General features: G+C 50.6%; 2 protein-coding genes across 13 annotated transcripts in view; both read left to right on the top strand.

Annotated features, from left to right (window-relative positions):
- Nucleotides 1–12,500, top strand: part of LOC125955051 (clavesin-1-like) — a 165,475-nt gene that overhangs the window by 32,175 nt on the left and 120,800 nt on the right. The gene's annotated exons all lie outside the window — the stretch shown is intronic.
- LOC125954982 (glucose transporter type 1) overlaps nt 1–12,500 on the top strand; it is a 156,444-nt gene that overhangs the window by 141,515 nt on the left and 2,429 nt on the right. For 9 of the 12 annotated variants that reach the window (XM_049685750.1, XM_049685751.1, XM_049685752.1 and 6 more), the window contains one exon: nt 4,510–4,613. In XM_049685750.1, the coding sequence (XP_049541707.1) occupies nt 4,510–4,613 (104 nt within the window). Of the gene's footprint in view, nt 1–1,899; nt 2,192–4,493; nt 4,645–12,500 lie in introns of those variants that run through there. The other 3 variants (XR_007469074.1, XM_049685756.1, XM_049685754.1) reach the window with 3 other exon arrangements.

The raw sequence follows: 12,500 nt of genomic DNA, 5'->3' as shown, positions 1-12,500 counted from the left end.
TCTAAGGCTACATAACCTCACTTACACAACAACATCGAACAAGAATGGCGGCGCCACCGTGCGCCAATGGGCCCCGCCATCAGCCCCAAAAGTACCATTTACAGAACTAAGAATTTAGAATCGGCCATCGATTGGAATGCTGGAAGCCAGCGAGTTCAGCCGGTCTGGCGAGCACGGCAAATGAATTATTCATCTTTCGAGTGGACGTGGAGTCGAGTGACAGGCATAGGGAGAGGAAGATGCCCTTCATTTTTACGATTCATCAAACGAAATGCCGGCCATTTCGATTTTCGCAGCATTTTCGTGGAGGGGATGGGGAAGGTCCTTGGTTGTTGGTCCTTGGTTGGTCCCTGTTCCGATGTTCTGCTGCGCACAATGAAGCACAATGGCAATGGTATTCTTTGGGGATGTTTTTGGGGTGAGTAAAATTCGGGAGCAACTTGCGGGTGGTCTGTGACGCGGAACGCGTTAGCCTTCCCTCCTTCGCACTATCCTTACCTTACCACCACTAGTCGGCCTTGGCAACCTTAGGATCCTTGAGATAGAGAGATCCAAGAGCTCGAAGAGCCAGATTTTCGGCCAACGTTCGATGTGATCCCGAGCTTAAGTCGCATAATTTCTTGGAACTCGTAGCCCCTTGGTTTGGCTTCACGGGGGGGGGGGGGGGCCCGTAGGCGTTTTCATGTTCTAGAGGCCTACATCCCTCCCGCCCCCCCTATTCTTTCCCCTTCTTTTCATCTCCTTACCAGTGCTAAGCTGGCCCCGGCCTCGGGGGGATTCGACTCGGTGTTTTCGGGTGGCCCGAGACCGAGACCAAGAGAGAGAGAGAAGCCCAAAAGTCCCGGTCTCGGTCGGTCGGTCGGAAGCGTTTGTCGCCGGAAATCCGGCGTTTCTAATTACTCCTAAATCAATTAATCATCCTTTAATGGAGCGAAAAGCCCTACGGTCTGCCCGATAAGACGACTAACGACGACGACCAGGACGACGACTAGGACGACGACGACGACTGGCGAACTTTTCATCACAAAGCGAACTCCAACTGGTGTGTCGTTGCCGCCCTTTTCGGGCCGAAAGCCTTTTCGGGATCGCCCTCGCCGCCACCGGGTTGTCTCGATTGTCAGCTCCCGGGGGGGGGAGGGGAGGGGAGGGGATCCGCGTCCTGGTGGGCTTTTCGGTTCGAATGATAATGACATCCCTCCGGTCGGACCGGCGGTCTCCTTTTCGCTCCCTCCTCTCGAAGAAGATGAATAATCCAATCTGAAGTAGCGAATGGCCCTCGTCGGGAAAAAGACGGCCATCGTCCATGAATCCTGGGGGGTGCGGTGGCAGATTAGAGACTCCCTCACCTCTCCCTCGCCCCACACTCGGTGCCAGGGCTCTTATCAGTGCCGCCGGCCATCGCACAACGAACCAATCTGGAGTGGTCCGGTGATTCGATGATTATTATTGTTATTATCATCGACAGTTGTCGTCCTCGGCTCGGTTGAGTGTGGGAAGCGGGGAGAGGTTGACCAAGACCAGGCTGGCTTTTTCACGTTTTTTGATAATTAAATTTTCCCGAACTTTTCCGCTAACGCTTGGAGGCTTTCCCTTTGATCCCCGGGTTCTTGATGAAGGGCAGACGCTCGTACTTAAAGCATCAGGGCTCAGGTAACAGGGTCTTCTCCGGTGCGAATTTCGGTCCTCCACGGTCCGCTGAACGTTACGGAACTAGTCGCAGCAACAGCACCACCAGACACGACCGCTAATTTAAACTTCAACACACTCTGCCTCGGGGCACGGGGGCCAGCCCCTTACTAACCAACTCATTATTGCTTCATATCGCGGAACTTTGGGGGCCGACTCGCATCGATTGATCACAGTTAAATACCCGATCGCTATCTGTTGTACACTTTGCAGCGAGGACCGAGGTGACCGCGAGCCCGGTACGGAGCGGAACTCGATCAGTTCCGATTCGCTGCAGCTTCACCAGCAACAGCAGCAGCATCCTCCTGGCCACTCCGCCAAGCACAAGGATAACGGTGGAAAATAGGCTCCCCCTCAAAACAGGAGTTTACGTTTCCCGCTTTTTCAATTCTTTATTTCCGTCATTCGTTTTACGTTTCGTAAGTATGATTTAACTTTCTCACTTTCAAGCGTGTGTATTTTGATTTGCGAGAAAAGTAAAAGTTTCAAATTCGTGTAATTTTAAGTTCTTGTTTTTTTTGTGTATAAATTGAAAAACTTACGTTTAAGTCTATATGCGCGTTACTTAAGCCCGCTCACAAACTTATAAACAGATCATTTTGAAATAAAACGACGAACAAAGTTATGCTTTCTTCCGTTTCTTTACATTTGATTTGTGGTTTGTTTGATTTTATCATTAGTATTGGATCAGGAAACAGAGGACCGTTGAACAGTAGCCTGGAAGAGCGGGAAGTTGCTGCCACATGTATTGATCTCCATCTTCTTCTCCTCCTCCTTCTCCTCCTCCTCCTCGTCAACAGTTGCGACTTTTATCGCATAACTCAATGCGGAGCATAAATTATGCTGCAAACTTTTGCTTTTCGACTAGCGCTGACTTCGGTATTAGTATTACCTTCTCGTTCTCCTCCTCCTCCTCGTCCTCCTCCTCCTCCTCCTCCTCCTCCTCCTCCTCCTCCTCCTCCTGGTGCCCGTTCGTTCGCCATCGCTCTTTAGACTTTCTCAAGCGCGCCCCCAAAAGACATCATTCGTTAGCATTCAATCCATTAGCAGCAGGAGTAGCAGTAGCAGTAAGCAGCGAGATCGAGTCCCGGGCAAAATAAACAACAAGGCGCGTTCGTGTTGCGTTGCTTGCGATTACGCTCGCTCGCACCGCGGTGTCACCGAGGATAAATGGAGCTTCCTCCCAGCTCGCAGCAAGATACATCACCACTACCACCAACGCAAGGCTCTCCATCCAGGGTACGCGCTCCCGGCTAACTTTTGTCCAACTTTTAGTACCGTAACAGTACCGAGACCTGCCTGGCCTGCGGTGCCTAGGAGTAACGGCAGCTTCTGCTCGTCTGCCGTGCAGTTCAATTTCCATGTAATTTGTGTCCACCTGTGAGCGTGTGAGGGGTCTCCTGTCTCTCGGCTCTTCCCATTTTTATGCCACCGGTACATGCGCTCGCACATTATCATTTTGTGTGCCGGTCCACGGCCACACACACCACAACCATTTTGGGTGGATAATTTCATAAATAATAGCACCTCTTGGCGCGCGCGGCGATCACGCCACTTCCTGGCGCTGGCACATGCCGTGTCGTGGCGCGATAACAGCACCAAGTGTTTTGTACCTTTCATATAGCGAGGTGCTGGTGGAAGGCGTTGTGACGCAAAGTTTTCCAATAAGAGCTGGTGCGTGTGATTGTTGGTTCAACAACAACAACAGCATGCTTCGCGTGATTCGTTCCGGCGTTCTCGGGGTTCTCTTTTGTTCTTACGCGAACCAGCGATTGTCGTGGCGGTTACTGGTGGCTAGTAGGATATTTAAAATCGCCACCGCGCGCACGTGCGGCACGTGACGATCTAACGATCTCGCTCCCTCTATCGTTGCCATCGTTTGCGGTGAGACCACGTGTTCACGTTTCAAGCAAATGATTCATTTTTCAAAACAAAAAAACTCATGATCCACCGCCTACCAGCACGCAGCAACAAGCGTGTTGGGGTTTTTAATGCTCGAGTGTAAGGTACAAGCTCCTGTGTAGCTACAATTTTACCTGTTCATCTTTTCCTTCCAAACATCATCACCCACCAATACCAATGAAACGGTGTGACGGCTGATGCTTTACCTTTTTGGGAACCGCACTCACACCCACTCCTCTGTGGTCGTCGTCCTACGCGCCAGCAATCGTTAACATTAGCCAGCAACGACCATCCGCTTCGCCTATCAAGTATGACGTATCTGCTCCCGAGAGGATGGCGTTGCTATGTACAGACACACACACATACACATACAAAGACACGAATACTCACACGAGTACAGTTTACCCACACGCATACGCGTGTTGACGCGCTTCGTGTAATCGTTCAAAGGATGTTTTTCACAACAACAAAACAGTAAGAACATAAAAAGGGAACAAAGAAGGTGCTAGCTGAACGTTGCGCTCAGCGTTAGGGCGCCATTTTGCTGCATCCGAAACGGGGTTCCAACGTGGCCTACTCTACCACGGAGCCCAACCTAACGCACCACCTTTTAACGTTTCATAGTTGGTGCGCCAAGGCATTTGACGGTCAGCGATGCCTGCACTACTATCGATGCTAGTAGTAGGCCCTTTATCGCTTATCGGCAAAAAAAAAACCGGTGACAGCAGCCAAACTCCTGGGGCCCGAAAAGTGGGCCGCCAAGCTAGCTAGTTAGGCAGAGGACGTGACAGGAACAGGAACAAGAAAAAGCAGAGAAAAGAGGAACAAAACTGTTGTAAATTCACACTCGTTTACTCATCCGCTATCCGGTAATCTGATAATATTCACTTATTACATAATCGTAGAGTGTGCGAATTTCAGGAGTATGCTAAACTGCGTAAATAATCTGGAGCCGCAAAGTATGAACTCGGGCATCGAGCACGCGGCGCTGATGAGATCCGAGGAGAAGACGCAGCACGACTCACGTAAGCCATCCAAAAACAACAAACCATCAACTTCTTCTTCACCATGGGGAGGGGATGCGGCGGAAGCAGTAGCACCAGCAGCAGCAGCAGCAACGCAGAAGAGCAGAGAAGCGGCAAAAGGAAAGAGAGCTGAAGCGTGGCCGAAGCGCGATAAATGATTGGAACGGATATCCTGCCCGGGGAATGGAAAGAGCACACACACGCACCTGTGAGTGTGTGTGTTGGTATGCGTGTGTGTGCTCACACTCCATACCGCACTTGCCTTCGGTAGCCAATCTCTCTTTCTTGCTCTCTCTCTCTCTTCTACTCACTCTCTGCTGCTGCCACTGCCGCCGCCGCTGCTTCTGTTCGCTTTCCCTATCTGTTCCCATTTGTTATGTCGTTTTTCCGCAAAGCTTTTTCCCAGAATCCTACCCTACCAGATGCTTTATGTTTTTTTTTTTGCCACGTTGCATCATCGCCAATCCTCTTCATCGTCGCTTCGTTGCCAAGCACGCTTTTCCCATTTCTCGCTCCCCGCCCCGTAATGTGTTTATGTTGTCTCTAGGTGTGTGCGTGTTTACTTACCGTTTACTCAATCTATGATTTCGAATCTCCTATCCGCCCTGCATCCTCTCGTCCACTGCTCGGCTTCCAATACTGCGGGGCACGCACTAGCACGACGGTGTTCAGTGTTTTCCACGTCTATCACGGCCATTTTCCCGGGGAAACTCTCTCTCACACACAGCAGCATCCATCCATCCAGTCGTTCTCGTTGATGTTGTTGTTTTTTTTTCTGTACGACGGTGTTTATGATGTACTCTTTTCTTGTTTTATTATTTCTCATGTTTATCCCCGTCCGTTTGTTCAATTATTTGGCAAAGCACGCGTACATATTTCACCGGCATGATTTATGGCCAAGCGAGCAGAAACGTCATTCCCGTTTTTGATGGACTTCCCCACTGGATGGAACCGCCGCTACATCATTCCTCACGTCAGGTCATTTTGATTGTTATGTTTGTTTGAGCTTTTTCATCTCATCCACACGAACCATTGTGTTAATTACTGCTGGTGGCATTTGTTGGAACATTTCCTCCGTTTTCCAGCGTTTGCTGTTTGAAAATGCTATGGAACGTAGCTCATCAAACTCGAAATCAGCCCTGGAAATGGTTACTACAAAGCGGCTTTCCTCTGCCCTGTCACCGGTTGGTGTCAAAGTGCACCGCTTTGTTCGAGTGTGTAAAATGTGTGCGTCAGCGATAAAGGGAATATTAACAGCATCTCTCACCGACTGCCCCTCATAAAAAAAAAACAAATAAAAGAAATCTCGGCAACCAGGTTCGCACGATTGAACGGATCCTTTACGCTCGCTGTCAAAACCAAATATCACGGTGGCACATAGTAACAACAGTCCAGAAACCAGTGCCTACATTTGCGAGAAGGGGAAAGTTTTTTATTTCCCCCTCCAGGAAAAGCTTTCCCAAAAACCGACAAATGAAAGCGAACAACAACAATGAAAGGGAAACGGGAATAACAAAACGAAAAAAGCAAAAGTCCTTTTCTCCCGGTTTGTCACGTATGCCCCGGCATTAGTGCTGGGTACGTGCGTGTGCGTGTGCGCACGTGTGTGTGTGTGTGTGTGTGTTTAAATATTTGTAGCATTAATGGGTTGCACGCACGAGCTCCATCACGAGCGCATTTGTTCGTGTGTTCGAGGTGCTTTGACGCATGACAGAGTGTCATGAGAGGCCACCAGCCACACACACCAAACGTTACCTACCAACCAGCCTGGCCTCCCTCGTGTCCCCGTGTGTTTGCGTTGCGGTTCAACATGCACACACACACACACACACACAGACACAGGGCATGCGGCATTCGCTCGCAAGAAACTTTTCACGTGGGCATGCAACATAGAGAGCACACACACACACACACACGCCGACACCGACACCGATGTGATGATGGAGTAAGGGAGGAAAGGAGGGAGGAGGGATTTTCTTATCATCCTCCCAGCCTGCTACTTGTAGCTGGAAGGTCCTCGCATTGTGCTGCCCTCCCGGAGTGCTGCCATTGGTGGATAGAGAAGAAAGCAAAGCAGCAGAAAAGGCGGAAGAAGAAGAAGTACGCTTCGTGTTTCTTTTCTTCCTTTTCACTCCTCTCTTTTTCCGGTCCTCTTAAAAAAACACCCAGATTTTGTGCCTCGTACCGTACCGTCGGCATCGTTGGCCGCGTCCCCGTCGCTCATTCGTTGCCAGTGGCCACCGTGTGAAGTGTGTAAATACAACGTGTTAAATCGTGTACTTAAACCTATACCGTCCTTCCGACCCTCGTTCCTCTCGTTGCACAGTCCCACGCGGGCGCACACACACACCAACCGCGCACCGCGACACCTGACACTTATCTTTGCCTGCCAGCCAGCAAAACATGCGCCAACCACTCGGGCCCCTCCCTTCTCTCCCAGCAACCAAACCCGTGGCCCAGCATTTGTTGTTGTCGAAGGCGCGACGACGACGACGAGGACGACGAAAAAACATGACTTTCATGTTCCGTAAGTGGAAGATTTAAATCAACACTTTCCATTTCCTCACCGTGCCCTCCCGTCCCGATGGAGGTGTTTGGTAGATGAGCGGTCCTGGCGGCGGCGGCGTCGGTGGCGGCCTCACGATCCGTTGCTAACAGGTCTAGCAGTGAGGAGTAATATGTTAGGCGAAGGCAAAAAATGGGCGCGACGAAGACGTCAACGATGACGATGGTGGCTGTTTTGGATGCGAAGGCACTTTTCACCTTCACCACGGAAAAGGCTTAGTACAAACGAACGCACACGCACACACACATCGGTTTTGCGACGACGACGTTTCCCTGACGTTTGCAGGCGCCACGCATTTTCCATCATCTATCATCGAGAGACGGAGAGAGAGAGAGAGAGAGAGAGAGAGAGAGAGAGAGCATCACATCATCTTTGATATGGCGATGAAGATTTGTGCCTCCAGTTCGCTAGGCCTATCGCAATGGTGGCTCCTGGCGGGCATTAAATCACGCTACACCAACATCATCCTAGCGCGTAAAGACATTTGGGGGCGTCTTTTCTGCATAGTACGTCGCGAGGTCGACTGTACCCCGTACGCCTTCCGGTTCTCAGGGCAAACAGCTCAATCAAGACGCTCTCTGTTGCCATGATAAACGGGCAGTGGCGCTCCCTTCCCTTCTCCTCTTTAAACAAAAACGTGACAAATAAAGTTTAAATCCTCGGAATGTAGCATATGTGACCTTCGCATCGCATTAGCCCGCGGCCGCTTCTGCCCGGCCGCCTCCAGTATTGGTTGCCATTTGAACTTTTTTACAAAACATCACAAATCCCACTCCTTTTCGTTTTTTTTTTCGAGTTTTGGTAACATCAGCAGTTTTTTGAAAATAATCGTTTTTTTCTCTGTTGTTTGCATGCAGTAGTTCGGTTGGCATTTTGTTTACAAAGCTTTGAAATTATATAATGTTATTGCGTGTGTTGTAAGAATCACCGGTATGTAGATATTCAACCAATTGTGTCATCTAAACACCACATACCTTATCTGTAAACAATCGTTGTAGTAATTTGTAGCCAATTATTTAAATGCAGAAGGAATATTGTATTAACAGTGTAAATACTTTTGTAAACAGCGACAACAAAGCTGGTAGAAATTAGCTAGTATCAGTTCAACAGAACAAACCAGAGAAACACGTTAGCAAAAACGTCAAAACTCTAGCCAAAAACCGATCCAGTAATTAAGTAGTTAAGTTATAAACAAGTACATCTTCCATCCAAGTAAGCGTATCGAGGAATACAATACCGAAACTCGCGTTATGGAACCGAAACAAGAGTACCTCAACCGTTGCTTAGTAGTCTCCGGTGTGTCTCCAAAGGGCTGGGCACTCCATGTCCTCACCAAATCGTAGAAAAGAAGTATGCAGTGTACAGTCGGTTAAGTGCGTCGATCGGATGACCAGTCCTGACCTGACTCGTTGCGTTGCTTCCACCTGTCGGATCAGCTATATAAATCTCGCTCTTTCTCTCTCTCTCTATCTCTTCTCTCTTTCTCCCTTTGTTTCCACTCTCTTCACTTCTCTGTTCGCAAAACCGTTCCCGCACTCGCGCGTCGCGCGGCAGTCGCACTGCACCGATGCTACCGACGATGATAGGCACGTTTCGCTTAAAGCTGAGCCAGCACCAGCCGTCCATTGCAGTAGCTTCACGATCACCACACGAAAAAAAAACAAACAAACAAAACTCCCACCACCCAAGTCACCATCCTGTGCGCAGGTACTGCGGCTGCACAGCTGTGGAGTGTATCGAGTAGAAGTATTCGAGTTGCCATCCCGGTCCGTTTTGCTAGCCAACCACCCAGAGTAGCCTTAGAGTCAATAATCATGGGATCGCGGGAGCCATTTCCGTGTGTCCACCGTCGACAGCTAGTGGCTGTGGCTCAACTCACCACCACCTATCATGTTCACCACCCGATTCTCACCACTCGGATCGACTACTAGAGCCGATCTGGTCGAATACTTTCGAGCTAGCTGGCTATCGAAAGGCTCATTCACTGCCGTCCGGTACAGTCCCTCGGGGCCATGCCCTATTCACTTAAACACAGACACACACAGACACCCAGACTAACACGCTAATCGCGAGTATTGCACCAGGAGTACGTGTGAGCCTGTGTGTACGCGTGTGTTGTTTTGTGTGCGCTCAAACGAGGTGTCGCCAGGATGTCACCTCGCACACCACGACCAGCTCACCACTCACCACCGCCTAGTCGCTTTACTAGTTCCTGCCGCTCGCTGCGCCATTGTACTTTCTCACTCGAACTCGTTTCTTCACGTTCCTCGTCATCTCGATACCTCTACCCCGCTACCGATGTGGAGACCCGTGGGCGATTGGTATCCGTTCGCCCGTTCGTTCGTGTTATCTACACCTACACCTATCTCAATAACTCATCATCTCATCAAACTTCATCTCACGGCAATCGATGGCTACCGATACGGCGACCACGACGGGGTGGACCCTAGTGTTTGGTTCGGCCACGCTGGACGGTGAGATGGGCCCGTACCCGCTCAGCAATCAGGCGACCGTGTTTGGATCCGCTACGTTGGACGGTGAGATGGGCCCGTACCCGCTGGACGGTGAGATGGGTCCGTACCCGCTGGACGGTGAGATGGGTCCGTACCCACTGAGCGACCACAGTAACCTGCTCGGCCCGTCCAAGTACGGTGTCGGCGTTGGTTACGCGGTTGGCGTTTCCTCTTCGGCTGCCGCCACCTCCGGTGGGTACGTGGCACCAGCGAACTATGGTACGACGACGGCCGGTACGGCCAATCGTGTCACCATCAGCAACAACTGCTCACCGATGCCGATACGACGCCAATCGAGGGCCAGTGGTCGAGCAGCTCACCATCATCACCATCAGCAACAACAGCAACAACAGTATCAACAGCAGGGAACCACCAATGCCGGGTACGGTTACTCCAACGAATCATCCTGCCAGCAAGGATATGGTGGAACGGTGACCGACAGAACCGACGGTGGTGGCAATCCCGTGCGAGACAGCTTTCGGCGGCACTCAGCCCACGGACGGATCGTTTCCTCAGGTACAGAAGCTACTTTCTCAAGCACAAGTGTCCTCAACGGGGTCATCAACTTCGCGGGTTGTGTAGACAAGGGCATTGAGGAGGGAGGGTGGTGTTGCGCTTCAGGACGTGCTGCCCGCCCCCTTTCGAGATCGGCCCTCTTTGTAGCGCAGTTCGAGTTGTGTGCGTAGATAGGATGGTGAGCTCGCGCTCTGTGGCATTCATACTATAGCTAGAAGGACTTCAGGAGGTGCGGAATTCCCGAATTCCCTCCAAATAGCAAATCCAAATCCAGTTTGAGGTTCAGAGAGTCCCCGTGAAGAGCTTGCCTCTCTGTACTAGCAACCAGAAAACGACTTATTCATTCTTTCTTTCTCTCTCTCTTCTCTCTCTTCTTTCTCTTCTTTCTTTCTCTTCTTTCTCTCTCTCTCTCTCTCTTTTCTATCTCTTTCTATCTAATACATCTCCTTCACCTGTAGGTCCCTAATGAGGCGCGATCCATTTCGACTGCTTTCGCTCACTATGGCCGGCAAACCGATCGCGCGGTCGATCCAGTCGATCCAAGCTAGCTCTCCATGTCCCCCACATTGTTGAAGAGCTAAAGCTCTCGAAGCACACAGCAGGTACCATACAGCAGTTTAGCTCTCGAGCTCTAGCCTTCTAAGCACGATTAAAAAGGCGCCCAACTTCCCCGGTCGCTCCCTTGGCCGCCATTAAATGCTGCAAAAATGGGGTCGCTCCCCAGTGACAGCATGTCGGTTCTTGTTCCTCAGAGCCGAGTTCAGTCGTTCTCCCAAAACAACGGTTTCCGCCCGGTCCGCCCGAATCGTTCCTAGGTAGCTAGTTTTTTTGCGATAGTTGAATGCCACAGACGAATGCCATCCTTCCATTACCGCTGACCGTTCCCTGTTGTTTGAAGTGCTCTTCCGAAGGATGCGAAGCGAAGGCGCAAAGGAACCAAGCTACGTTCCTCGGTTGGATGTTGTTCGCGCTTCTTGGAAGGCATCCCTGCCGGTCGTGCTGTCTCTGTCTTTCGCCTCGAGTCTAGTCCTTACTTGCGTGCGTTTCGATATCCAGATATTCTCCTCACAACCAACCTATGACCGTTGCTGGAGCGTCTGTGTAGTGAGAGTGACCAGAGAGTTTCTTCTTCCAACAGCAACACCAGCAGATCCAGATCCAGCAACAACAACCACACGGCAACGACAGCAGACACAAACACTGATACACTGATCGAGAGAAGCAAAACAAAAAAAATCAAAGCGATAGCGATTCGGAAGGGAAGCAATAGGTTTCTTTCAAATTCCATTGACACGATTTCAGTCTTGTGTACGGTTAGAAACTTGCTCCTGATATATCCAAGTTTGTTAAGAGTGATGCCTAGGGCAGAGGTTGCTTTGTGGTTTTCTTTGAAAACCGATTTAAAACCAGTTTGTTCGCAACAACGCCAATGCCTTCTAGATATCAACAAATAGGACGTGCCTACTGGCGACATGCCGTTGATCTTTGACAATCAGTAATCACAGAACAGCGTGCAGCTGATAAGAGCAACGTTACAAACGTGTCTAGTATGAAAATCGTTCAGCACGGCACCATTCTTAGGGACACTTGATTGCGATAAGCCCCGGTCAGATCAGCAACCGAGCAAATTACACCGAGCAAGGCCTTCTTTGTCTACTCCATACCGATTAATTGGGCGCGATAAAATGTAATCTCTTACAAGTCGTTCCGATGGTGCACAGCTCACTACTACAATCACCACCGTCACCACCACCAACACCATCGACAAATCGATCGAATTGCAATGAAACCGACCTAATCGGTAGTTAAGGGCTCCGGCCATTCGCGGGGCTCCATCCGCGATAGTAACCGCGCGCGGGCGTTAGCTGGATCGGATAAAAATGCAAATCACTTCGTCCATCGTCGTCGTCGTGTGCTTTTCGGTCCCGGAGGCGGAGGCGAGTATGCCGTATGCCTTACAATGACCTGCTTAACGGGTCCTCATACGCCGCGGCGATGGATATCGCCAATCGTTCGTCCTGTTCGGGGCGCGCAACAGGCCGCCCTCAATTGACGTCCACCGATGAGGCCACATTCACGAGAGCAATCACACCGAGAACCCCACCGTTCGAGAGTGACAGGGAGCTTTGTTTGCAAATTCCTCCTCAACCAACACACACCACGGCCTGGTTGCGGTCGCCTGGTTATGGTCCCCTACGCCGACATTGTCTAAGCCACTCGGCTCGGCAAAAGCCCACCAACGATTTGCCCATGGTAGGAGGACCAGGGGGGGAGGGAGGGGATCGATGCATA

Source organism: Anopheles darlingi, chromosome 3 (genome assembly GCF_943734745.1).
Source record: "Anopheles darlingi chromosome 3, idAnoDarlMG_H_01, whole genome shotgun sequence".
NCBI classification, from domain to species: Eukaryota; Metazoa; Arthropoda; class Insecta; order Diptera; family Culicidae; genus Anopheles; species Anopheles darlingi.
This window is presented reverse-complemented; position numbering and strand designations above follow the sequence as displayed.